Below are 26,879 nucleotides of genomic sequence, written 5' to 3'. Positions count from 1 at the left end.
GGCTACAACTAGATCAGCTACTTTACTGCAAGGGACTGTAGTATTTAGAAAGGACACTAACCCTGAGTGGCTAAAAAGCAGTAGGACAGACCTGTAAAGAAAAGGGCTTTTTTAAAAAAAAAAAAAAATGCCAGTATCTAGTCTGACCAAATGAAAAGTAATGTGTTGGGTTTTCTTTTGCTTATGTGGTGACCAACTACTACTTAGTCACCCTGTCTAATCCCTAATGCCTTCTCACTTAAAATGCCACAGCGGTACGGCTGTAGTGCTTCAGTATAGCCAGTCACTAAAGCAACCTCTGGGGTTCTCCTGTCATGTAGTAGATCCATCTCCCTGAAAGATGGTAGCTAGGTTGACAGAAGTTTTCAGTGTAGACCAGTTAGAAACCACCTAGGTTCTTAATGCCCAAGCAGAGCAGTGCTGAGTTGTTAGTTTGGCCTGGCCTACACTGAAAAGTTACACTGCATAGCTGTGTGGCTCAGGGGTGTGAAAAATCCACACCCCTGAGAGATGTAGTTAAGATAACCTAGTGCTGCCTACAGGGAGGGTTAGATCAACAGAAGAATTCTTCCATTGACTTAGCTACTGCCTGGAAGGTGGATTGCCAATGAGAGGACTCCTCCCAGTGCTACAGTGGCAAATTGATGCCATACTACCACCTGATTTCCTCTGCTTCAGACAAAGGGATCAGGCCATTTGGATCACAGCAAGGGGAGCAAACAATATAGAACTTTCTCTGTAGCAGGGGTGTCTAACCTGTGACTGGAGCTACATGCGGCTCTTCAGAAGTTAATATGTGGCTCCTTGTACAGGCACCAACTCTGGGGCTGGAGCTACAGGCGCCAACTTTCCAATGTGCCAGGGGGCATTCACTGCTCAACCCTTGGCTCTGCCCCAACTCCACCCCTTCCTGCCCCTCCCCTGAGCCTGCCATGCCCTCGCTCCTCCCCACCAGAGCCTCCTGCATGCCACAAAACAGCTGATTGGGAGATGTGGGGAGGGAGGGGGCTGACTGGCAGAGCTGCCACTGGGGTGGGGGAGCTAACAGGGGGCTGCGGACATATTACTGTGGCTCTTTGGCAACGAATATTGGTACATTCAGGCTCCTGCTCAGGTTGGCCACCGCTGCCCTATAGGATTCAGGCTATGCAGTGCAGAAGTGGATAGGGTACAGATCCACATGGTAACACTGTACTCTCCAACCTTAAAGGTCTTCTGACATGCTAGCATTATTTATCTTGCCTGCTTTCTCTGCTCTCTAATACACAACACCCACTTATGCGGTGACTTCATTAGGTAGTGACTTCATTTGGTTAGACACCTGGCAAGCCCATGTGGCTGATCTGAGATTGACTCATCTGCCATTCTCAGCATGGGTTCTCCACCTGCTGCTATGACAGCAGGGGTGGCACACCCTACTTCCTCTGTTATGGGGAGATGGGAGTGCCTTAAACTTGGTAACATGGGGCAGGTCAATGATGGCATGTAAAAGCTGGAGAACCACAGCTGGTAGAACAAATTAGTCCTCTCTTCATCCCACTTCCAAAGCCAGTCAGTGGTCTCCTGCAAACACTCCATGTGTGGAGAAACATGGAGGATTCATGTACAGGTCAGCAGGAAGTTAAAGTGGGTGGCGTTCCACTACTGCTCTGCTAGTACCAAAGCTCTTAGTCAGCTGCAATCCTTCAACAGAAACATGTACAAAGTTCTAGCAGAGTGTAGCAGGAGCTTGCTCATTCATAAGGAATAACTGAAGATGTAATTGCTGACTCTCTTGTCATACGCCTTGGGCACAGGAAGAACAATGATCCAGAACTACCTCACAGGGCAAGACAAAAAACAGGTTCAAGTGTACAGGTAATCCAAGTTACTCCATCATAAAAACTTGCTTCATTTTGGTAAACTGTATTATTGCACCACCCTTACGCGCTGTTCATACTTTGCACTGAGTTATTCATACCATTGTGTAGCAGAAGGATATTGCAGGTACATATTTAAAGGGTTAGTGCAGCCATCAAAATTGAGACTTTCAAATGACAGTACTCAGCAGCTTAAGTGTCACCACAAATAACTACTGAGGTCTTGCTGACTCAGGACAGTGCAACACTGTTTAAAATACCAAAAATGTTACTGAGTTGGAAGTGTTTGGAACTTCACTTGTCTGTTCACTGTTTCTTTCATCTGGCTTTCCAAGCAGCTTCTCTCTCTCTCTCTGGAAATGATTTGCTCTCCTGCTGCTTTCGCTCTATCTCACTCCTCAGTCCTGTTCAAATTGTTAGGAGAGCGGAATTCTGAAACGTGTTGATCCGTCCTGTGAGGTCAAGTTCAGTATCATATGCATCTGCTGTTGGAAGCTGTGCCACTTTTTACAGCCGAGGGATCTGCAAAAGCATTTCTGCTGATCTGCCAGGCGGAGCTGGCTGGCTGTCTTTTAGATATACCCACCACTAGCAGGCCTCTTGCTACACTCATTAAGCCTCTTCCACAAAGAGATACAGTGCTTCACACTGTTCTTTACTTAGGCTATGGCTACACTACAGAACTTACAGCCAATGCAGCTGCCCCACCGGTGGGTAGTGCAGATGCTCTAAGCTGACAGGAGAGAGCTCTCCCATCAACAGCTACTGCCGCCCACAGGGCTGGAGTAATTATGGTGGTGGGAGAAGCTCTTCTGCTGACACAATGCTGTCCACACATGCGCTTAGGTCGGTGTAATTTACGTTGCTTGGGGGGGAGGGGAGGGGGGATACCAACCTAAGCTGTAGCATGTACACAGCCTTAGTCTTTCTACAGAATACGAGGTGTAACTTCCCTGTGCAGATAGACAGCAGCAGTGTTTGATGATTGCTCTGCTGGGCAAGGGTAGTAACTGCAGCCCTTTCTCTCCCATATTTCCTAAGCTGTTGCAGGGTTCCAGTTGACTTAAGAACTACAGTACTAGCAACAGGGAATTTGTACCATCTCTTGTCAATGAAACTGTCAGATATCTAACCAAGAGCAGGTACCAAGTTTTGCTTCAGTTAACATCAGCAATATAAAAGTGAAACAAAATTTACATAGTTAGTCTACCCTCCCCAAGGGTAGAGATTTTTTTTTTTAATTGCTCCTCAAGCTTTTGTTTTGTATACCACATAACAGTAAAGGTCACTTTCCATATTGGATGAGTCTAGGGGGAACAACAAGGAAGCCACATCATGTTCCAGCCTTTGATCGCTAGTTGCAAGTGAGGCCTGACCTATCTGAGGATCACTCATGGAATGTCACCATTTCCACATGCAGCAGGAACACTGATGCATACCCCTGCCAGGTAGGCAATGTTCTTGTCCGTCTCCTCCTAGAGTATTCTCACTCAGCTGTGCTGGAACTTCAACTGTACACACCACCCATGGGTAGTAAGTGAGGCACCAAGGGGCTGAAACTACATCACACATACCTTTTCTCTAGCCATAGGAAGATAGGTAAGCCCTTTCTCCTTTGCTGCAGCCAGGAGATTTTGCAATTGCAAAAGGGGAAGAACAGAGGCTGGACAGCTGCATATGGAGTAGTTTATTAATTGTACACTTGTGAACTTGACCCAGTAGCAGCCTGAAATGGCCATGCGTGGGGATATAGACAGCCATCACTGCAGTGATCTACTATAACACCCCAGTGACCATTATAACCTTTTTACAAAGTGCTTCCTTGTGTTGTGCTTAAGACTGTGACCAGCTGTGGTTTTGCAAGAAAATACTTGAAGGACAGCTACATTCATGACTTTGCTGATTTTAATTCTGAATTCAGTACTGCCTCAGAAAAAACATGCCAAACAAATGGCAGAGAAAGAGAGACACCAGGCCCTTGCAGCAGCAGATGAATAGCCTCCCCTGGAATAGGGGTTTTTAGTTATCACAGTTATTGCCTTTGCTCTTCCTCCCAGGCAAAGGAAATGCTGACTTGTTCTGGGATTGGGAAAGTTTACTGGCTAGTGAAGTGAAAGGTTCAATGAGTGTTTTCCGATCTGTCACTGTCACCTCCCACAGTCTCACCTTCTCAGCCTTTGCCCATTGCTGGGCTACTTCTGTTTCCACTTGTCTTTGCTCCATGAGGTCAGTTTTGTTTCCTAAGACAACAACTGTCACCTAGAAAGAAGAGCAAAAAGGTCCTGGTGGTATATGCATATCAATCACTGTATCAAAGTTGTTAAATAGCATGCAGGAGCTAGGCCGTTCACAATCTAGTCTCTACGTTAATTTTGGCTCACCCTAAACACGTTCTGAATTTTGAAGTAGTAGAATGTGGGGTTTAAACCTGTGTCACTCAGTGCGCTGGGAGCAAGGTGGGTGGCGATCGCTACCCACAACCGGAGGGAGACAGGAAAGTGGAGTGTCACACATCACCCGATGAAAATCCATTCTGGTGATGAGCAAAGCTCTACAGCCAGATTCTCCATTTGCTTTGCACACACCAATGACAAGAGCGTAGAATGCTCTTGAATGTCAGTTTGACACCTGCCTCACACAGATGATGACAATACAAGGCAGTAAGGCAGCCAAGACCTGGCCCAGACTGCTGCTTTCCAAGCCCCAGATTGTAGCGTAAGAAGAGTAAGTCTCTTCCTCCATAAGATAACCTGTTGATGTTACTACAAGCTGTCACACTACTCAGAACAACATACAGGCACCCCCTCTAAATATCACACTCAAGTGGCATATTGTCCTGGAGGAGAGATGTATAAACTAGGTACAAAAGCTAAGACTAATAAAATTTTTTCAGAGGACTTTGTCTCAACATTATATACTCCTTGGAGAAGCCCTGCTCTGTACAGCCCTGAACTCAAACTTATTACCGTGTCCCTTTAATTCTAACCCTCTCCTCTTGCTTTGGGTTGTTTCTTCTCTCTCTCTCTCTCTCTCCCCCTCCCCTCTTCCTGCCAGCACTAGTTTCTACTGTAGCCAGGCCTAACTATTCTTTCCTGTTGAGCAGACTCTGGGATGTCGTATGCCTCCAGTTTCTTTCCTGGGGTTCTTCTGTCTGTAAGTACTTTACCACAGGTTCTCTTGCTTTAATATCTTCTACGACTCCCTGTAGAGCTCTCAGAGCGTTACCTTCTGAGTAAGTCAGGATTACTGCTTTAAGTTCTGTCAATATTGTTGATGTTTTAACTCGTATTGCATAGGGCCACCATTTCCACCACATGCTTTAGTCAAGATCACAGCATCTTTTATTTACCACGAAGGCCCTCCCAGACCCACACATAAGCAGCTCTGTATCTGCCCAGAAAGGGGGGAGTTGACTTAGAAAAGCACAATAACCCTATAACCCTCAAGAACATAACTTCAGCAACCCACTCAGGAAACAAGATACTAACTATGGTCAATGGCTAATCTGTCTCTTCTGTGACTGCAAGTTGCACCGTTGTCAAACCATTCCTTTCCCCTCTCCCCGAATACATTTTGAGTACTAATTAAGTACGTCTTGTGTTTTGCAAGAAGTGGTATGACATTCTGCCTGTTACCCCCTCCCTTTTTATTGCCTGAATGAGCTTTATTTTGCTGGCCTATTGGCTAAAGGCATTTAGCAGGGAGAACTATTAAAGGATATATGGATACTCTAAGAAGATGGTAAACACAAGTGTACTGTGCAGGCGGTGTTCATCTAGAAGAGCTGCAACACTGTATCAACTGCTAACACTAGCAGCTTTCTAAGGGAAAATACAGCAGTCATTCTTCACAAGTGATTTAACAGCCAGACTGAAATACAGTAAATCCTCCTTGCTAATTGACTAATGTCTGGGAGACCCATTGTCAACTACTGTATTTTATAAATGAGCAAGTATGACACTAAAACCAAATGAGGATAACTGACCACATTGTTTTATCCACTGCACTTTAGTTTTCATGTATAACACCTGATCAGTTTACAAACTATACTACCGTCCATATGAAATACTACATTACATCTCTGCTGAGAAGAGGGGCAAGATATTTATCTTTTGTGCCAATTATATAGTGTGTGGATTAATGAAATTCTCCTGTATAGATTGCCCAAGACTGCAGGGAATATTTGCTTTCCTTTGTACTGCTGTGTAATTTAACTTTCCATTACTGTGCTATTTCAGACATGACCAAGAAATTAAGGCATCAAGCTTTTACCTCTTTTTTGTCTCTGATTGTGTCAATCTCTTTTTTGATCACTTCTACTCTCTGGAAGGATTCAAGGCTGTTCACAGCATACACAAGAACAAAACCATCAGCAACAGAGAAGTAATGCTTTGGAAACTCTACTCCCTCTTGCAGACCCGCAGTGTCATAGAGACGTAACTGTTCTTTAACCCCACGATCTGTTTCGACTGAAGCCAAATACACATCTTCCAATGTTGCACCTTCTTCTAAACCTGTTTTTAAAAAGCCCTAAAAGTTAGAACTTATAATAAATTCTGTAAAGTAATGCTGTAAGTATTTATTCATACTTCAGTAAAACTACTAATACTCATGGCTTTCAACAGTGCATTTCAATCCATTTAAAAAAAAAACTTTTTTTTGGATGGGTTTGACCAGGATTTGAACTCAGATCCCATTATGTTCTCAGCAAGACCAACAGGCTAGCTATTTACAGTAATGAGACCATGTCACATACACATTCAGTACATTAATATATGTAATACATTTTTATGGGCATAAGTTCAGGATGATATAACTTAGTTGGCCCTTCCCACAGGTTCCCCAAATCCTGCCCACCAGAACTGTACCAGTTGTTCTATGTATAAAGCCAGCTGCGGAGGAGTCAGAATTTGCCCCTCAGGCAGCATAACAGAGGAAAAAGGAGTACTAAAGAAATTACTACTGTAAGGCTTAATTAAGTTTTCTTTAGCAACCTATCTAGTCCCTATAGCCCTAATGTTGTCACCCTTCCTCATATTGAATAGTACCTTACTCCACAAGCAGAGTAAGGGGACTAATACTATGGGACTACTTGTGTAAAGTACTAACTACCCAACAGGTAGACTCAGGCCATATGATGCTATAAGCGGCAAGGTTGAAGGATGTTTGAGTGCAGGGAATCTACATAACTTAAGGACATGATGGAGATCTCAGAATTTCAAGTCTAGCTCAGTGGTTTTAGTAGTAGTTTCAAGTTTTCAAACAAACTTTCTGTTACCAAAGTTTGTCATCTCCTGCCTCCATTGCACACCCACAAACATACACTTGTTGGTTCTTGTAGGGTGGATAGCTTTCTGTCGATTTTTAGACAATATTGACACACTTTTAGAAATAAGGATTTTACTATGTTGAATAACACTATTTGAAACTCTTCATGCCAACAAAGATGCTGAAGTATTCCACCCACACCTGTGCTGATTATTTCCGCTGCTGCATGCAACCTTTGTTTCCAGAAAAAAAGTGGCACAAGCTCTCCTCGCTACTCCCTCCCTCCTTTTCTAGTCTTCATAAATCCAGCTCCCATTAGATACATGGCAAACTCTGACCAGACTATTTGATCTTGCCTCCAACTATAGCCACACTGACATGAGGACATAAGACTAACAGCACAAGGAAAAATTGGACTGATTAATAAAAAGAGAATGAGTGCGAAATAAGGTTGTAGATCTGATTCAGGAAAGTGGTAGCAGAAGGGTGTGCTAGGGCATTTTTAAAAACTAGGTGGCTAATTGAATCCCTTCAGAGAACAATAATTTCTTCCTGCTCTCTGCCTCCAGTCAGTGTACATGTGACCGTTCCTCCCAATCAACATAATGGAAGCAGCAACAGATATGTCTGTACCATCTTACCTGATGAGAAAGGGGTGGAAATGAAGTCCTTCATGCTGGAAAGAGCTAAGAGTGGGAGTGAGAATAAGTAACAATGGAGGACCTTAAGGACTTCTCTGAGGCATAGGAATTTACACACCAGTAGTCTCAATGGGTGAAATTCAGGCCTCTGCAAAAGGGTAGCACCAGGCCCATGTGCCACTCAAAACGTAAGAGCGGTCATACTGGGTCACACCAAAGGTCCATCTAGCCCAGTATCCTGTCTTTCAACAGTGGCCAGTGGCAGGTGCCCCAGAGAGAATGTACAGAAGAGGTAACCATCAAGTGATCCATCCCCAGTCGCTCATTCCCAGTTTCTGGTGGCACATAGGCCTCCTGCTGGCCATTCATGTAGTGGGAATTTCCCCCAGTTAGAATAACCCACCTTTGAAGATTATTAGTAATCTTAGACTTGCATGCATCAGCTGGAGAAAGAGGAGGACAGAACCACCTGACAATGCTATGGTTGAAATCATGCTGCCAAGAGTATTTACAGTTGTTGGTTCGTACAATCTGCCTACAGACATTTTTCTTAGGCCTTGTTACAACTGTTATAAAACAAAGCTAAAGATTACGGGGGTGGAAAGGCACGTCATTTATAGCATTACTAACTAGCCTAAGTCTCGGAGAGTCCAGGGGGTCGGGAGCAAGAATCCTTGTTTACATTGCTAATCAACACTATGCAAGAAACATGCTCGCAAATTTAATCTGTAGCAGACTAGGCACACTGTAAAATTCTGTTTAGTGTAAATGGTTTTGCAATTTAGAAATACAAAGAGTAAGGATCACAGATACTGACTGCCATTGTTCAATAAATATTTGACAGTGAATGGTGAAGTGAGCTGTAGCTCACGAAAGCTTATGCTCAAATAAATTGGTTAGTCTCTAAGGTGCCACAAGTACTCCTTTTCTTTATAGTAAACTTAGACAATGCACAAAGAACCTGCAAATAAGCAAAACAGATTACAAAAAAGTGGGGTTTTCAGAAGTGTCCAAGTGACTTAGGAGCCTAAGTGTCATTGTCCTTTAATGGGATCCATGCTCCCATTGTGTTCCTTGGGCATTTTTGAAAATCCCACCTCAGATTGTATGTATATGAGGGGATTTTGGCAAAGCACATTTGCTATTATCTATATTTCTACAATTCACCATACAGCTTTTAGGCTTCTATCCCGCAAAGGACTGTGTGCTGGAGGATCCAAGCAGATGTGCGGAGCTGGACATAGTACACATAGTGGTGGGCCGCCTTTTGCGGTCAGGAGGCAGAGATATAAAGAAAAGAAGCATTTTCAACAGAACTGAAGTTCTCACCATCCTTTTGTCTCATAGCTGATAAGCTTTGGCAGAAACAGAGGGGCCATAGGCACCTCAAAGTACAGGGATGACCTCCATCTGAGACATTACTGAACAGAGGGAATATTTCAAAAGCCTTTCCAGACGTCTTTTGGAGAAGTTAACCAGTCACTGCTCTAGTCTGCTCTCTCAAGACAAGTCAGCCTGAAGAGTGCCAGGTGCTATGGAATTCACAGCCTATCTACCAGATGTTCTGCTAAACAGGTGTCAACCACAACTAAAACTACATTTTAAACAGTCTACAAAAGTGAAATCACCTCCCCTCTCAATTTAGCAGGTTTCCTATTCTAGGTATCTGTATCTACTACATCTCAGATGTAATAAGTCTACTCATTCTACAGGCATCAATATAGTCTCCCAGGTGGAAGACCAGAATTTCTAGTGTCAAAAAACAGGCAGAAAGAACACATTACACCCTCCAATCTTCATCTTTTTTTCCTCTTTTAAACTTTTATGTTAAGCAGCAAGAAGAGCAAGCAAACCCCACCACTACCACCACCACACGCACACACACCCACACAGCCAATTTTATGGTTACTTTGCAAGTGTCCATGAAGAGGTGATATAGAAGACTTAAAACAGTATTCAGAAGAGTTCCAGAAAACTGATCGCTACTAAAAACCAACACCATGTTCATTCTCCCCCTTCACCTCAGTAAAGGCAAGGAAAATAAAGGCCGGATTGGTACCCCTAAAACTTGTTGGAATATCATAAAAATGGAAAACATCTCACCAACAGTATGCTTTCCATAGAGAAGCTGCTCCAAAATTGCTGTTTTTCCCACTGATGCCATTCCACAAATCACCACTTTGTAGCCCTTTCCCATCTTATTTCAGGATAGCAAAGTCAGCAAATAAATCCTGTTCAAGCACAGGGATCTGTTATATTTAAGACATTACATTAACAGCAAAGTCACTGAAACATTTAGTGCTTCAGTATATTTTAATTATGCAGTTCAACAAGCCATGGAGTTGATTTTGAAGCAGAGCTCTATCTGAAGAGGTCACCAGCAGCTGGTATTTCTAGAACAATGCAATTTGCTCCCCCTCCACATTTTAGGCCTCAAGCCTTCCAACGTTTACACACATTTAAGTTTACTCAGGCAAGCAATTCCCTCCACTTCCAGGGGGCCGTTCACCCAAGTAGAGTTACACACCTGCTTACATAGTTGCAGGATCAAGGCCTTGCAGCCTCTTCAGGGCAGGGACTGTGCCTGCTTTTGTGTTTGTACAGCACCCAGCACACGGCCTGTGCGGTGCTGCCAACTCCCACCACCACATTGTGGGTTTCATATATATATATATATATATATATATTTTGATCTGATCACGCCAGTTCCTGGGAACACGTGAGCGCCTGGGCCTGCGTTTCAAACCAAGCATGCATCTTGCCCTCACGTTCACAGGGAAATGCTGGCAGCAGTGCCCCCCAAAAGCTCAGACACCGGCGGGCCGATAACAGCTGCGTACAGGGCACTCTCGGCTGGGGGTGGGGGCCCTGACTTGCGACTTTGTCATGGCTGGATGTGCAGGGACCCCTGGCCCGGAGACGGGGCAGAGAAGGCGCCGCGGGCATGCAGGTGCCAGCTGGCCGGGAGGCTGCTGAGAGGGAAGCTCTCTCAGGGGCTATTAGCCCAGCAAGCAGGCCCCAGGTCCGCCCTTCTCTGCGGCTACTAGCCTAGCGACAGGGGGCGCCCCTGGCAGGAGGGGGCGGGGACCCTGAGCTGGCAGAGCAGCTGCCGCGTGCCCCGCACACCCCGCCCAGCCTCTCCGAGAGCTCGGGCCGGGCTCCGCCCACAGCGCCCGCCCCAAGAACACGGCGGGAGCTCGGACCCCCACCCGCGCAGAAAGATGCTCCTCCCACCTTGGGAGCGGGGCGCCTCCTCGAGTCCTGCCCACCCACAGCCCGATTTGTAATCACAGCCCCGCCCCTTCCTTTTATTGGCATGTGGCGAGGGGGGCGGGGCGGAGGAGGTTAGGCCAATCAGAGCCGTTGGCCCCCTCAGAACTACGTTTCCCAGCAGGTCCCAGCGCTAGGGCCGGAAGCGATAGGGGGCCGCAAAGGACGGTGGGAGGTAGCCCTCTTCCTTTCCGGCTTCGGGCGCCATCAGGTGAGTGTCTGCGCTGTGCTGGGCTGCTGACTGCATCCGACCCCATCGGAGGTTGGGAGCCGCCCATCCGTCCCTCCTTCTCCGCTCCGTGCGCAGGCGAGGGCCCGGGCGGCAGGAGATGGGTCGGGCCGGGCCTCCCCGCTGCGTGGGGGGTGCCTGGGGCGCAGGCCGCGGCGAGCTGAGTGGGGAGCCCTACTGGGCGGCCAGGTGCGGGTGGCTGGGCCTCTGAACAGCCATGACAGGGTTGGGGAGGGGGGTGCAGCGGGTGTCTAGGCCTCTCTGAGCTGGCTGCTGTTGGGCAGCCCTTCGAGTGTAACGGATGGGGGTGACAGCTTCTGACTGACGTGTGTGCGGGGAGGGGCGTGTCGCTCTAGGGTCCAGGGGCAGCCAAGCCTTAGGGCTGTATCGTGGGGGAGCCTCACTGAGGAGGAGCCTGGGTGGGGGGTAGATACTGAGTCGATACTGAGTCCAGTTATTCAGCTTGGCTTTACTTTTACTAGTTTGTGCTGCTGTATACAGGCAGGTATTTGCACCCTGTAGATCAGCAAAGGCTTCTTAAACCGCCGCATTGAAAGCAGAGAGAGGGACTGGTGTAGCAAATACCACCCAATATAGGTAGATGGGAAGCCAGAACTCTTAGCACAAGAAGGGAAGATAACCAGAAATGTGGGTTTGTTTATAAATCAAGCTGTCGCAGGGTGAGATATTTTTGAGGGTTGAATTTGACATGGCTGAATTAAATTTGCATTGTGACTTCCCGTGAGACCTGCAAAACTATGCTGAATGGGATAAGTGGCTTCTTGAATATTTTGCAGAATTTTAATGATCTCCTGAAGATCTCAAAGTATTTGAGATACCAATAAAGTAAGCTTTTCGTTAGGTGAAGAAGCTGAGACCCAGCATGACTTCCCTGAAGTTTTAAATTTACAGAGCAATAACTAAAATTCAGGTCAGATATTATTAGTTTGTGGTAGCAGCCAAAACATGCTGAGTAGGTTCACAGGTTCACAAAGGAAAAAAGTCTCTGCCCTGAAGAGTTTGAGGTATAAAGACATAAACAGATAAAAAGGAGAGGAAACTTCAGGATGATAATCGGTATGTGTGGGGTTAGTTACAGATCTCCAGAATCCTGGATGTGTGCTGCTTTAACAGTGTCATTATGCCTGACATATGTATAGGGAGCCTTGGAAATGTGTTCACATAAGGCAGCATATTTTTTATTCTCTCTGTGTGATGTTATATTTTTTTGGTTGGAAAGACTCTGCAAGCTCACACAGATCTCTAATTCAGCAGGTAAACAAACATGGGTGCTTACAAATACATCCAAGAGCTATGGAGGAAGAAGCAGTCAGATGTGATGCGTTTCCTCCTGCGTGTCCGCTGTTGGCAGTATCGCCAGTTGTCTGCCCTACATCGAGCTCCCCGACCAACCAGGCCAGACAGAGCCCGTAGACTTGGATATAAGGCTAAACAAGGTAACTAGAACTAAAAGGGTGTGAGGTCAGCATGCTTTAGTGGTACAATGTTAATGGTTTTTGATGGCTCCTTCCATGATTGAATATTAATGAATCAGTGTAGATGGGAGCGTGCTGCATACTTAATCATGCTCTTCACTGAGAGTTTAACTTTGTTTCCTGTGTGAAAGTAGTTTGGTATCATACCAAGTTACCATATGAGTTGTGGACACATACAAGTAGAAAGTAAGTTAACTCTTAATTGGCACCCCCATTGGCACTTTGAGCAGAGACGCTAACCACAGCCTAAATACATATGGAGATTGAAGTCCCCTTATTCTTAGGGTATATCTTCACTGCTGAGTTAGCCTGGGTGTTCAGCATCCGGTTTAATCTAGCTCAGGTATAGATCAGCCACAGTCAAGTTACTGTGTTTTCACTGGTGCTGCATTCTTTGCTGTGTGTCACCAGCACTTCTGGGGACAGATCTCTTAGTTCTATGTTCTGCAATGAACTGAGCCCTGATTCTTTCTCGGTGAATTGTGGGAAACCTTGTCTGTCCTTCTGGGCACAGAGGGAATTATGGGAAGGCACTGGAGGCCTATCAGCACTTGAGTGATATAGTCTTTATCCTTGCTGCAAACTACCCAAGTGGAACCTGGGTAATCCAATGCTCCCAGCTAGCCAGGGTTAAAAACACTAAACTTGGGTGAAGCATTTTTGTGGGGATGGAAGGGAATTTAGGGGGTAACACGCAGGTAAAAGCCTGTATAAATGTACTTTATATCGTAGGTTATTTCAGTTCCCAAACCAGAATACTCTATGCCAGTGGAGCTATCTACTTGGGGAGTTTTGCCACTTTAACTGTACAAAACAACAAAACTTTCTAGTGCAGACAAGTTCTTAATATTCTGTACCACTTGGTGAGCAGTGGGTGAAAATTATTGTACAAAAACAGTACTTGCGATAGCATAGAAGTATAGCCCCAGTGGGGAAGTGTAAAAGCATAATTAGTGACTGAAAGGTTATCAGAAGTCTGTAGTTCCAAGAAACTCTGTTTTTAAAAAATGGTGTTTACAGGTTATGTTATCTACCGCATTCGTGTTCGTCGTGGTGGTCGTAAACGCCCAGTCCCGAAAGGTGCTACCTATGGTAAACCTGTAAATCATGGTGTTAACCAGCTGAAATTTGCCCGGAGCCTGCAATCTGTAGCAGAGGTAAGTGTCTTTCCTTTGTGTCACTCAATAGCAGCTTCTTTGGGGGGCTGAGTTGCACTGGTTCTGAATATCCTTCTTGACCAAAAAGAGTGATTTCCTCTGTAACGTAGAAGATCACAACTAATGATAGTACCAGAGTACTTGTGTAGGATTCTTTATCCATTTCTTATTTTACAGATAGGGAAACTAGTGTGCAGAGAAGTTAACCTGACAAGTCATTTGCACTGCACATTAATGCCAGAACAGTCACCGAATTTGTCAATGCAGCTGTCCTATGCATACAATAGAACAGCCAGCAACAGTGTATAGCCTTCATTAAATAAGGGGGTTTGACATCAAGAAACTTCAGCTATGTTATGGTGAATGTTTTCACCTTTGCTTTTGGTCTCTGTAACCTAGATAGTCCAAACAAACCCTTCCTGATGTTTAAAGCTGTTATGATATGCATGGTATGGTATGCATATTTATTCTGCAATCTTAATCGCTTTCCTGCTGAAGAATTTAAACTGAGTTGTTGCTTCTGAATACTCTGCTTGCCAAGAAATAAAATAATTTTCATGAAACTAACATGATCCTAGTCAGTTTCATCTTGCTACACCAAGGGAGCAACACAATGGTACCTGGTGAGAAGAGAATCCTAGAATACATGGAAAGGATAGGTTTATGGATAATAAGAGAACAGGGAATATATTAGAACATCTATCGGATTCTACCATAAAACAATTCTTTTGCTCAGTATTTCATGCTATTGTCATAGTTCATTACATACTGTTTATAGTGTATGATCAGATTTAGACTGTAACCGCCTCAGGGCACGGATTGTTGTGCTTTATACAGTATAAGAGCTAACACCATATGATCAGGGCATGTGCTGTGGCCCACAGCTTGAGAGTGCCCCTATCTTATTGAATTGATAGTTGGAAGGTGTTTTGTATCTCTCCATTCCTTCCCTGTAAAGTTCTCATTTACAGTCCACCGAACGAAACCTCTCTAATGTTTAACAGAAAACTGCTGATGAATCAATTTGCTAGTCACGGTCTGATCTGCCTTACTTGGTGTGGGGAGGGCTGTATTAAACAAGTGTCCCTAACATGGACAAAAAGTCTGATACCCTGAGAGCTTGAAAGACTATTTGTGGGTTAACTTAGCTCTGGATTTGATGACTAGCTACTGAAATACTGAAGCTATAGTGATGCCAGAAATTGGTAATGGAAGAGAGTTTGGTTGAAAGATTGTTGAGAACTCAGTTAAACCTAATTACTGTCAAAAGAATGTTAAAGATGAGTCATGAGGAAATGTTAAAACTGTGTGTTAAATATGGAATTCCATCCTGCGAGTTAGAAAAATATCCAATTGTCCAACAACCCAAAAATAAATGTTTTGTTGCAGACAAACTGCCTGATACACCCTTAGACCTTTTTAATTGGTTTTTAAAGGTAGGCTTTTTCCATGATTAGAGCCTTCTGGGCGCTAGACAGTTCTAAAGAAACTTCAGACTACTTGGTAGCTTCAAGTGCTTCCATTTGTTATGCACTCATAATGTGCTCTTAAAATGTGATGTTCATGGGTCATCCCAGCTATCACACTGGGAGGACCTGAATTCCATCTGTGCAACCAATCTTCCAAATCAGAGCCTTAACTATACATTATTTTACATAATGATGAGAGGAGTGAACTGCCTTTGTACAGCAAGTTCATACCCTCAAATCTTTCTAAAAACAAAAGGCAACATTGTAAGAATGGGGGGTGCTGTGTGTCTGACAGTAGATTTGTAGTTTCCATGAGGGGGACATTTCTCCAGTGTTTCTCTTGACCATGGGCAGGGGTGAGAAGGTGGGGGTTTGTAATGCCAAGAAAAAAAAAAGAATATCTGAGAAAACAGTTAACTTGTTCTTTATAAGTCAAAGCCTGTCTGAAATTGTCTCCTGTTGTGTGTTTTGTCTATCTTTACCCTGAAAAGTATTTCTGTATATCAGGAATGTTCTGACTTCCCTCTTTCCTGTAAAGTGCCACTTTTGTCGAGAAAATAATTTATTTCCTTTTTGGCAATCTAAACTGTGATCCAGGTTGTCTTTGAGCAAGTCACTGTTTGTTTTTTTTAAAAATTGCAAGGTCTTCAGATCTGTCTGCGTCATGCTAATTAGACCTTTGATCTAATTAGTTCTGATCACTTTAAAGGACTAGCCAGGTTTCCAGCTCTTTAGACACCAGTTTACTTAATTTTGTATACGTTTTTGCATAGACAACTTTTACTGCTAGTCTATTTCAATCATTATTGAGGCTTTGTCTGTAGGCAGGAATGCTTGTGATGCAGTGTTCTAACTTTTGGATGGAGTGTAAAAAAGATGAATATTACATTGATTTAACTGCAAGGAAAAACCAATGTAATGCCCATTTCTGCTCCTTTTGATGCTGAAACATGGCTTCATGTCCTTGCTTTTTGTTTCATATATAATAGTTGTACTAGGTCCTCACTTCTTGCTGCAGGACTGGAAATGGAGTGGGATGTCAGGGAGATCTGTTGGCCTGTGGCGTAATCTCTCATGGGTAGTGCTGAAAGTTTTCTGGTTACACATGCTTAATATTAAACTGAACAGCACTAACAAAAGTAAAAAGAGAACAGTCCAAAACTGTCTGGGGAGGGGGCAGGATTAGATGACCCAATAGGTCTTTCCTTTCTCTTCTTTCTTTGAAAACTGAGCTGCAGTGTTCTTGGCCATCCGTTAATGGAGAGAGGATGTTGTGTCTCAGACAAAGTGGGCAGCAGCCCTCCATAGAAGTTTGAGAGAAGGAAAACACTTCTCTTCCCGTCCTCCCTTCCAATCAATACAGGATTATTCCCTGTAGTGATTTTTGTGTGTATGTTTTCTCTAGTATAAGATGGTGTCCAGTTAATGAGGCTTCCATCACTTCCCTCAGAAGACTTTCATAGCCTAATACATGTCCAGTAACCTGATGACACTCATGTCATATAATCCTTCTCCTTTAAATTCCTTGATTTTGTGGTGCACAAACTGTGGGGTGTGATTCCCTCCCCCCCTCCCCCGGTGGGCATGGAGGACTGTTCTGGAAGCAAGCGGTGATGCCAGGTGGCTCATGCCAGCCCCATGCAGCAGGGCCCAGGTCAGCCTCCACAGTAGAAGGGGGCAGGGAGGGAACGCCAACTCCTCCTCCACCTCCTGACATGGGTCAGTGTGCTGTGCAATTTCTGCTCCAGGCAGCTTCTGTGCCCAACCTTGGCTCCACCATCAGAGACCATCACACACGTCTTCCCCCACACGGAAAAGCTGAGGTGGGAGGAGCAGAAGAGCAGGTATTGGCCCTGCCCTAGCAATGCCTCCTGGCTGCAAGGTAGAAGCAGCCCACTGCTGTGAGGAAGCCTTGGCTGTGCAATAATGGAGGGGAGACATGGACAGATTCCATTAATGGAGGGGTTTGCAACTGGAAAAAGTTTGCGCACCACTGCCTTAACTGACTTCCTGTCTGCCACATTCAGGTTTTTGGTGCCTGTAACTGTGGCATATAATCTTGTCTCCAGCCGCACCTTTGCTCTCAATTCTTCCTGTTCAGTCTTTAATTCCTTGCATTCCTCCTAGTCATCTCCTTAATGTATCCTTTATCTTTTTTTTTCCATTCCTACTCTTTGCCATCATTGTGCATCTATGCTGTGAAGCAGTCTCCTTTCTTATGTCCACCAAACACTTTTCCCCTTAATTCTTCATTAATTCTCACACGTGAGAATCCTTCCAAACTGCTTTCCAGTCTCAAGTTCTTTTGTTAATTGTTGTCCCTTTTTTGTTGTATTCTGTCCTCTTCACGGTTTTTTGGGGACGAGAACCTGGGTTAAGTGCCATAAATTTCAATTGTCCCTTTCCTAATTTTATATTTCTAGTTAGAGCCCTGTGTGCACAGTCCTAAAGAATTTCTCTCCTTCTACCCTTGTATGAACTCTTGTTTTTACCCTGTTGTCTAGGAGCGTGCTGGTCGCCACTGTGGGGCTCTAAGAGTGTTGAACTCCTACTGGGTGGGTGAAGATTCCACATACAAGTTCTTTGAGGTAATCCTGATTGATCCATTCCACAAGGCCATCAGACGCAACCCTGACACCCAATGGATCACCAAACCAGTTCACAAACACAGAGAGATGCGTGGGCTGACATCAGCTGGCAGGAAGAGTCGTGGTCTTGGCAAGGGCCACAAATTCCATCACACCATTGGTGGCTCCCGCCGCGCTGCATGGAGAAGACGCAATACCCTGCAGCTCCACCGTTATCGCTAATTCTTGTAAATGTCACAATCTAATAAAGCTTGAGAGAGATCTTGAATTTACCACTGTCTCTACTTAATTACTTAAAATGGGAAGTCAGGTTTTCTCAAGGAGGTCATAGTTGTATTGCCTTATTTTAAAAGACTGGCAAAAAAATTTAACTTGATGATTGGGTGCTAGAATGACATTGCTGGAGAGTAGAACTCTAATCACAACAGGTAAAGCAGGAGCAACAGTGCAAGCGTCTCCGTTCTATTATGGTCAAAAAGGGTGTTGAGGTTTCCATGTCAATTCAGTGTTCTCTGCTGAGGCTGGTAACAAAGAGGCCAGCTATGATGCACACACTGATGTGAACCAAATACCAGTTTTGTTTTATATTGGTGTCAGATGGTAAACTGAAAGATGCTTAAAACATAATTTGCTTGGGAGTGATGTCTGCTCCTTAAGTGTGAGTGGGACAAAACTTTTTTAGTTGTAATTGTTGAATATGAATTAATACTATTAGAAGTTTTCAAGCCTGGGTATCTGCAATAAGGTGCTTAAATCTAAACCTGGATTTAAAATCTAGGATGAAGATACTTGTTTTCATTAAAATATGCATTTTAAATGCCCAGTTCATAAGTTCACACAGTGACTTATGTTCAAAGATACAGGCTTGGTGAGTATTTCCTGCAGTTCTTCAGTGTCTGCTCAGCTTTTCCAGACTGGAACTCTGTTGCTGTGTTCCGTTGCTCTTTATAGGTCTTCTGGCATTTTCTTCTGATTTATTTACTTTGATGTGCCTATTCTACATGGAACAGATGTATTCATTCACCCGTTTTGGAACAATGCAACCTAACCCCCCCCCCCCCCCCCCCCAAGAAATGTAATCTGGTTTCCTAGTATACTTCATTCATAACACTGGGAGTAGAGAGAGTAATGATGCATTCTCACAGAAATGTGCCACGCAGCTGGACTGTGATGGGGCCTGTTGCCCACTGGGGCCTAGGACCACAGGGAACGTGGCTGAGAGAGCCATGGGACTCCAGGCTGAGGAAACAGGTTAACTGACAGCCTGAAAGTAGCTAGGGCCTCCCAGAAACAACCAAGAACAGAATTTCTGGGAATGAGGAAGTAGTTCTGTGCAGCCAAATTTAGAAAAAAATCTTTGTTCACAGGGGAAACACTACTAAGACTATAAATTTGTTGTTTTTTTGTTTGTTTGATTATAGCCTGTCTCAAAAGGTTTTAATTTGAAGAGAAGGCACTCCAAAGGGAGTGTACTTCTCTGACAGCTTGTTTATAAGCCTTAGGGCTTGGCTACACTTGCGAGTTAAAGCACAATAAAGGAGTCCCAGGCACACTAGCTCACTACCGGTCCACGCTGGCAAGGCACTTAGAGCGCTCTGACTCCGCAGCTACTGCACTGCTGGTACTCCACCTCGGCGAGTAGAATAACTTTTGCTGCGCCCCCGCTGGAGCACTGCAGCACCAGTGTGAACAAGGTGTTGCTTTACTGCGCTCTGATCAGCCTCCGGAAACATCCCGTAATCCCCTTAAGTCAAGTGGCCACTCTTGTCATTGTTTTTGAATCGCTGCTGGAATGCGGATATGCCCTTTGAAAGCTGTGTTTCTGACAGCCAGCTGCTTATCTGTTCCGAGACAAAGCAAGCAGTTACTGTGGAATGCTGTGTGTGTGAGAGAGGGAGGAAGGGGTCTGCTGCCATCTGAACTTACAAGACAGCATGCTGACATGCTCTCAGCCCCCCAAAAACCCACTCTCTCTCTCCCTCCACATACACACAACACACTCCGTCACACTCCACACACCCATGCCCCATTTGAAAAGCACGTTGCAGTCACTTGCATGCTGGGACAGCTGCCCACAATGCACCGCTCCCAATGCTGCTGCAAGTGCTGCCAATGTGGCCACAGCAGTGCGCTTGCAGCTGTCAGTGTGGACAGACTGCAGCGTTTTCCCTACTGCACTCTCCAAAGGCTGATTTAACTCAAAGCGCTCTACATCTGCAAGTGTAGCCATGCCCTTATTTTACTTTGGTGTTGGGGAGAGCAATTCCAAAAGGCTCTTGTTAGCAATCTGTTTGAAATCTTGTTTAATTAGATTTGGGGCAAGAAGGAACTTCAAAAGAGACTGTTCCTTTATAGCCAGGCTAGAGGCTACTCCATTTTCCTTTGAAGAAAGGCATCCGAAAGATTGCTTGTGTATAGCTTTGCTGTCTCCTTCATTTCACTTTGCTCTGGGGGAGGGGAATTGGTATTGGGAAGACAGGATTGTTTCTGGAAAGCAAGACCTTAAGACAGCCTGGCTTGACCCAAAACTGAAGAACCTAGGTGCAAGTTGGACCGGGTCTCCCCTTAACACCGAGGAGGTTGTAGGCTACTGAGAAGGAACCCATGCAGCTGCCTCCCTTCTGTGGCCTTAGGAGCGGCTGAGTAGGAAAGCAGGGACAAGAAACACTCCTGTATCTGGTGGGGGGGCTTGCAGAAGGATCTGTCAGAAGGAGTACCAAGGTCCAGCAGAACAAATTCTTGCTCCACAGGCATTTAGAAACCTTACATGCCAGATCTGCAGTCAATATAGGGGAGACGGTGTTTCCTACTGGATAGAGCAGTGGACTTTAAGGAGTCCTGGGGTCTGTTCCTGGTTCTACCACTACCCTGGGGGGTGACCTTGGGCAACTCACCTATCACCTCTGTGCCTTGGTTTTCTGGGAATAATACTATCCTCCTTTGTAAAGTGCTGTGCAAGAGTGAGGTATTTGACAGAAGCATGCCAAAAAATGACCACTTTGCCAGATTAGCTGAATTTCAGTGCTGTGAGAGCTGATAAATGGATTCATCTGAGAGTGGTTTGGTGGGATGTGTAAGTATCTTTTCCAGCAAAGTGAAGGCATGTTTCAAGATACTGCCTGTTCACCTCTAGCCTTTAAGAAGTCTTAATTGCCTTGAAAGCAGTCGTCTCACATCAGCAGTGTCTCTTACTCTGTTAAACCTTGTCATTATCTTGAATTGGAAAGGGAGAGGAAATTTAAATCTTATAGGTATGTATGGGGCCGGGCGAAGGTACATGATCAATATTATGTGCTTTTTCTCTCTAGTATCATATTTACATACTGTTAAGGAATCACATGAATACAGTTTAAAAAAAGAAACTGGGATAGGAGTGTGAAAAATCTCAATCTTTTTAAAAAGAAAAGGAGTACTTGTGGCACCTTAGAGACTAGCTCACTAGCTGTAGCTCAGGAAAGCTTATGCTCAAATAAATTGGTTAGTCTCTAAGGTGCCACAAGTACTCCTTTTCTTTTTGCAAATAGAGACTAACACGGCTGTTACTCTGAAACCAATCTTTTTAAGTCAGTCTGACTCTAAACAGATTTTTTTTTTCTTTTAATGTAACTGAGAACAAACTGTCTGGTACTTTTTAGACCAGAAAGAATGGGTACAGCAATTAAATTCCAGAACAATAGCGCTTTGTAGCAAAAAAAATCTCTCAGCTGTTGCCAAGTGCCATCAAAAGCAGTCAACTGTAAGCTTTTACCACCTGAAGTAGTATCAGATGCATTTTTAAGCCTCATGTATTAACCACTCACTTAGCATGAAGTTAAAGGTGAGTGCTAGAAATGCAACTTAATTTTAACTATGGTTCAGACTTAATTCATTCCTCTCTAAGGATGGTAAGTGTTTAAAAAAACAAAAAAAAAACCTGTTAAAATGGATTAAATGGTGTAGTTTAGCTGGTGCTCTGACCAAGTTAGAAGAGCTTACTGGCTGCCCTGCAGTTGATAGAGATGTTCATTACTTGGCAATGCTGGTTAAGCTGAAAACTGCAGGACACACTAATCAACAGTGAGTTTAAGTTATTGTTTCCATACATTGTTTTCTAATCACTGACAGCCTTTCTATAATATAGTATGTAGAATGTAAGGCTTATAGATTTACATTTAATGGGGTCAAATGAGCTGATGTTTGGGAGAAGAGAATTGGGAACCAGCATTAAACCAATATTAAACTAGGTACAGGGCAGACAGAATCAGCTTTGTACAGTTGAGCAGACCTGTGGAAGTGTAATTCTCTGTTTCAGTACTGGCATTTGTGCAAGATGAGGCAACTGACTTGGGAGCAGGGTTGTCAGGGTTCCCTCCCCACTCTGAACTCTGGGGTATAGCGGTGGGGACCCTCATGAAAGACCCCCCTAAGCTTATTTCTATCTGCTTAGGTTAAAAACTTCCCCAAGGCACAAATTCCTTTCCTTGTCCTTGGATGGTATTGCTGCCACCACCAAGTGATTTAGACAAAGATTCAGGAAAAGGACCACTTGGAGTCCCTATTTCCCCAAAATATTCCCCCAAGCCCCTTACTCCCTTTCCTGGGGAGGCTTGAGAATAACATACTAACCAAGTGCTTTTAATAAAAGTATAGACCAGACCCTTTATGTTTAGAACACTAAAATCAATCAGGTTCTTAAAAGAAGAACTTTATTATGAAGAAAAAAGTAAAAGAAGCACCTCTGTAAAATCAGAATGGAAGGTAATTTTACAGGGTAATAAAAAGATTTAAAACACAGAGGATTCCCCACTAGGCTCAACTTCAAAGTTACAAAAACAGGAATAAACCTCCCTCTTAGCATAGGGAAAATTCACAAGATAAAACAAAAGATAATCTAACGCATTTCCTTGCTATTACATCTCAAATTACAGAAATTGTAAGTATCATTTCAGTAGGAGCTGGGTTACCTGCTTGGTCCCTCTCTCTTTGTCCCAAGAGGGAACAAAACAAAGAGCACTAACAAACACACACACACACCCCCATTTGAAAGTATCTTTCCCCATTGATCCTTCTGATCAGGTGCCAATTAGGTTAATTGAACTGATTAGCCCCTTACAGGTAAGTGATTCTGTACCTCTGGCCAGGAGGGATTTGATGTTACTCCATACATAAAGGTTGTTACCCTTCCCCTTATATTTATGACAAGGGTAATATCCTAACCTGTTCTCTCATCTCTCTCCTTTAATATACAATGCAACAGTCACTTGCCTGTCTAGTTGCTGCAACCCAGTGAGAAAAGCAAAAGCATACAATTAGTCCAGTTGATCCGTCTAATCAATCACAAATTCTCTTATCTGCCCTTTGATTAAATTGGGAGAAATATAATCTCTGTCCTCCTGCAAATATTGTCTATTACACGGCCAGAGTGGTAATACATCAGGCTATCATATTGAAATATTTAGTTCTTTGGAAACTTTTCAGATCAAAACAACTTGGATCTGAACCCAACCAGGTGCTGCGAGTGAATTTAGGGGCTGCTTGGACCCATTCTTGAGGACTAAGTTTTGAAAATTATAGCTCTAAAGGGATCCACGTTCTGTAGGTTGCTGTTCTCTTCCTAACCCAGATGTTTCTGAATCAGGTTCAATTATATATATCTAATTACATACAGAATATTAAGGTTGCAGAGTAAAACAAGTTAAGAAATGCCTGAACTAAGCTGCTTGTGCAAATTTAATTCAGCCTTCTTGTACATTATAATAGTATTGTTCAGCATCACATAGGAGGTCTGTAGCAGAGCCAGGAACAGACCCTGGCTCTCCTGGGTCCTAGTTCAGTGCCTTATCATTAGGGGAACATCTTTTTCTCCTCCTGCAGACCTCCTGTCTTTATTGCATTGTGCAATGAATGAGACAGGGGTCCCATGTAACAAATGGTTTGTTATCATGTAAGTAAAGACTGCTACATAAGGAATATGCACCATTTGTCTGAGATTTAAGCAGAATGAAATCTAGCTCATGACAACCAAAGCAGACTTGGCTGTGTATTTCATATTTCAGCTAGAAAGAGCCAAGCAGAACTACCTTAAGTATCAGCTCTGAGAATTGTGTGCTGCAAGATATACTATGCAAGTTATTTTGAGTGTACAGGTTCTGCCACGTCTTCATAGTTTTAACCAAAACTTGAGACATTTATATATTAATAATCAGTTGTATGCCAGTAGCTCCTAGAGGCCCAGTCAGGAATTAGGGTTCTAATATGCTAGGCAGTGTGTATTAAGCTGCTAGGCTATGCATAATGAGAAATTTCAGAATAACAGCCGTGTTAGTTTGTATTCGCAAAAAGAAAAGGAGGACTTGTGGCACCTTAGAGACTAACCAATTTATTTGAGCATAAGCTTTCGTGAGCTACAGCTCACTTAATTAGCCCCTTACAGGTAATTAGCTCACGAAATTACCCTTACAGGTAATGTAACTCACAAAAGCTTATGCTCAATTGGTTAGTCTCTAAGGTGCCACAAGTACTCCTTTTCTTTTTGCGAATACAGACTAACACGGAGTACTTGTGGCACCTTAGAGACTAACCAATTTATTTGAGCATAAGCTTTCGTGAGCTACAGCTCACTTCATGTATGCATCCGATGAAGTGAGCTGTAGCTCACGAAAGCTTATGCTCAAATAAATTGGTTAGTCTCTAAGGTGCCACAAGTACTCCTTTTCTTTTTTCATAATGAGAAAAGAGCTCCTTCCCCAAAGAGCTTACAACCTAACTACAGGAAGGAAGCAGCATCTTAGGTCCGTGTTCATTCATGCAATCATTTTTCTCTAATGTACATCATCTTCTGGCATTGTTCATTTTCATGACTAACAAGCAGTTGGTTGAGTCCCTTTTTCTCATAAGAAACAGTACACAGAGCCCCTGCTGTGATAATGCCTGTCTCTCACCAATGGCATCATTAACCAGCTAAATGGAGCTACTAGTTACATGATCCTTATATTGTCTTTACTACCTGGATAAAAACCCAATATTTATAACGAATGTCATTAATAAAATGAGAACTGTATTTAGAAAGGCTGAAATAAAATTCAAGAAGATGCTTTGGTGTTCACAAATATTTCATTGGGAATCAATGATTATTCAATGTACAGTGAAACAAGCTTATCATGAAACTTTATAGTGAAGTAGTATGCTCCAAATTATTTCAGCATAGTTTATTACAGTGGACCTGCTGCTGTTTGGGTTATAGAGAACCTGCTTACAGTTAACTTTTTCTCTGAGGGGCGGTAGGGGAAAGCCTTTGTTAGAAAAAGGAGTAAACTATATGTAATAAAAGATCAGAATAGTTTTAGAAATAAACTAATTCATATTTCTACAAAGCTTTAGGAATTCATATGTTAAGCAAAACAACTTCCTTAATTACTTGGAAGAATGAAACAGACACATTTTTATTGATTTGGAGATGGTGGGTTCCCATAGCAGTTTAAGCAGATACATCTGATTGATATCTAGATGTCCATTCTCAATAGAACAAAGTGAGGTCAGTTTAAAAACTGATCTCATTTGGTAAGAGGATACTAAATTCTCGGTGTTTTGGTCGTTGATTTGAATTTGGAACATGGTGTGCCTACAACTGAACAAATCTTGCAAAATTTTAAAACAAATTTGCCAGGCTTGGATTAGTGTCCTTTTATGTTCACTTTCTCTGAATATTCACAAGGCTGTTCACCAAAGCAGCAAATTTTAAGCAGTCATTTTAGAATAGCCATGGGAAACACATCAGATTTATTATTGTGAATATTTACACGAGTAACTGGATTCTAAGAGTCACACTCATCCAGTCACTAAACAAAAATGTGTCCAACTGAAACAGCTTGATATCTGTACTGATTTAATTTTTTTTATTAAAGCTAATGTTAAAAAACTATATAATTGGTTAAGAAAAGAGTTGTCTGTACATCTGGGTATAGTGCTTAGAGATTATCCACAAATACAAAGTTTGTTTTAAGAGTCATAAGATATATATAGTACACAATCAGCAATCACCCAAATTTAGGTGAATAAATTTAACAATACAATTTAGATATTAGCATCCAAGTATTTGGGTACATTACTAATGGAAAATTATACAGAGAGTTAGTTGTAGAAAGTATTACAGCAAAAACCACTGTAATATGGGTACTGCCACAGGATATCTCAGTGAACAGGCAAAGATTATATAAGTCTAGAGACCGAATGACCATTTGTTGCTAGTGACGGTCCCACTATATCAGGGTTGAGGCACCTTAGCAGATGGTATAAGGAAGCTTACACTGCCACTGCTCTTAATAGAAGATTTTGCTTTTCAGTGGGAGTCATTCTGGCAATCTTCGTGAGTCCTAAAAATGCACTTAAAGGAGAAAAAATTATTTCAATCTAAGGAAATGAGAGATGTTTCAGTCACAGGAGTGATTTTTGAGCCAAATTTAGCCTGAAAGCTACTACTAGATAGGAATGAGCTGGATGGGAAATTGGGATTAAAGCCCAGATGATACCAAGGCCCAGACCCGCAAAGGAACTTAAGTGCCTGTGTCCCAGTTTTAGGCACGAGTGCAATCCACAAAATCTCTGCTTAGCTGATGTCCAGACTCACTCTGTGACTACATTTTGTTGTAAGAATTCCATAGGCACCTACATTTCTGCCTCTATGCATGCATGCTGCAGCTTCCCTCGAGGGGTCCAGGCACCTATCTCCTGCCTAAGCCCCAGTGGATCCCCAAAGCAGGAGAAGACAGGTGTTCCTCCCCCTTCCCCCAGGGACTGATCCTGTAGGTTGTCTGAGCACACCTAGCACCACACAAAATGGTAAGGGGTGGAGGAAGAGGAGGCCTCTCACAACCTTTAGCCTAGTGGTTAGGGTACTCACCTGGGATGTGGGAAATCCCAGTTC

The 26,879-nt window shown here is 43.4% G+C and overlaps 2 protein-coding genes across 4 annotated transcripts in view; one reads left to right on the top strand and one right to left on the bottom strand.

Annotated features, from left to right (window-relative positions):
- RPL15 (ribosomal protein L15) overlaps positions 1-18,249 on the top strand; it is a 153,642-nt gene extending 135,393 nt beyond the window's left edge. Inside the window, exons 1-4 of one of the 3 annotated variants that reach the window (XM_075125747.1) lie at positions 11,193-11,249; positions 12,543-12,724; positions 13,784-13,920; positions 17,894-18,249. In XM_075125747.1, coding sequence (XP_074981848.1) covers positions 12,553-12,724; positions 13,784-13,920; positions 17,894-18,199 — 615 coding nt within the window. In that variant the 5' untranslated portion in view covers positions 11,193-11,249; positions 12,543-12,552 and the 3' untranslated portion in view covers positions 18,200-18,249. Of the gene's footprint in view, positions 1-11,192; positions 11,250-12,539; positions 12,725-13,783; positions 13,921-17,893 lie in introns of those variants that run through there. The other 2 variants (XM_048838589.2, XM_075125748.1) reach the window with 2 other exon arrangements.
- NKIRAS1 (NFKB inhibitor interacting Ras like 1) lies at positions 3,672-10,027 on the bottom strand. The gene is made up of 3 exons (XM_048838597.2): positions 9,872-10,027; positions 6,132-6,373; positions 3,672-4,118 (listed from the first exon to the last, which is right to left on the bottom strand). Exons 1-3 carry the CDS (start codon positions 9,963-9,965, stop codon positions 3,879-3,881), a joined length of 576 nt encoding a protein of 191 aa, XP_048694554.1. The 5' UTR covers positions 9,966-10,027; the 3' UTR covers positions 3,672-3,878.
- Positions 18,250-26,879: the final 8,630 nt, after the last annotated feature.

The sequence above is a fragment of the Caretta caretta genome, chromosome 2, assembly GCF_965140235.1.
Source record: "Caretta caretta isolate rCarCar2 chromosome 2, rCarCar1.hap1, whole genome shotgun sequence".
Taxonomy (NCBI): Eukaryota; Metazoa; Chordata; order Testudines; family Cheloniidae; genus Caretta; species Caretta caretta.
Note: the sequence above shows the minus strand (reverse complement) of the source record. Positions and strands in the feature narration are given on the sequence as shown.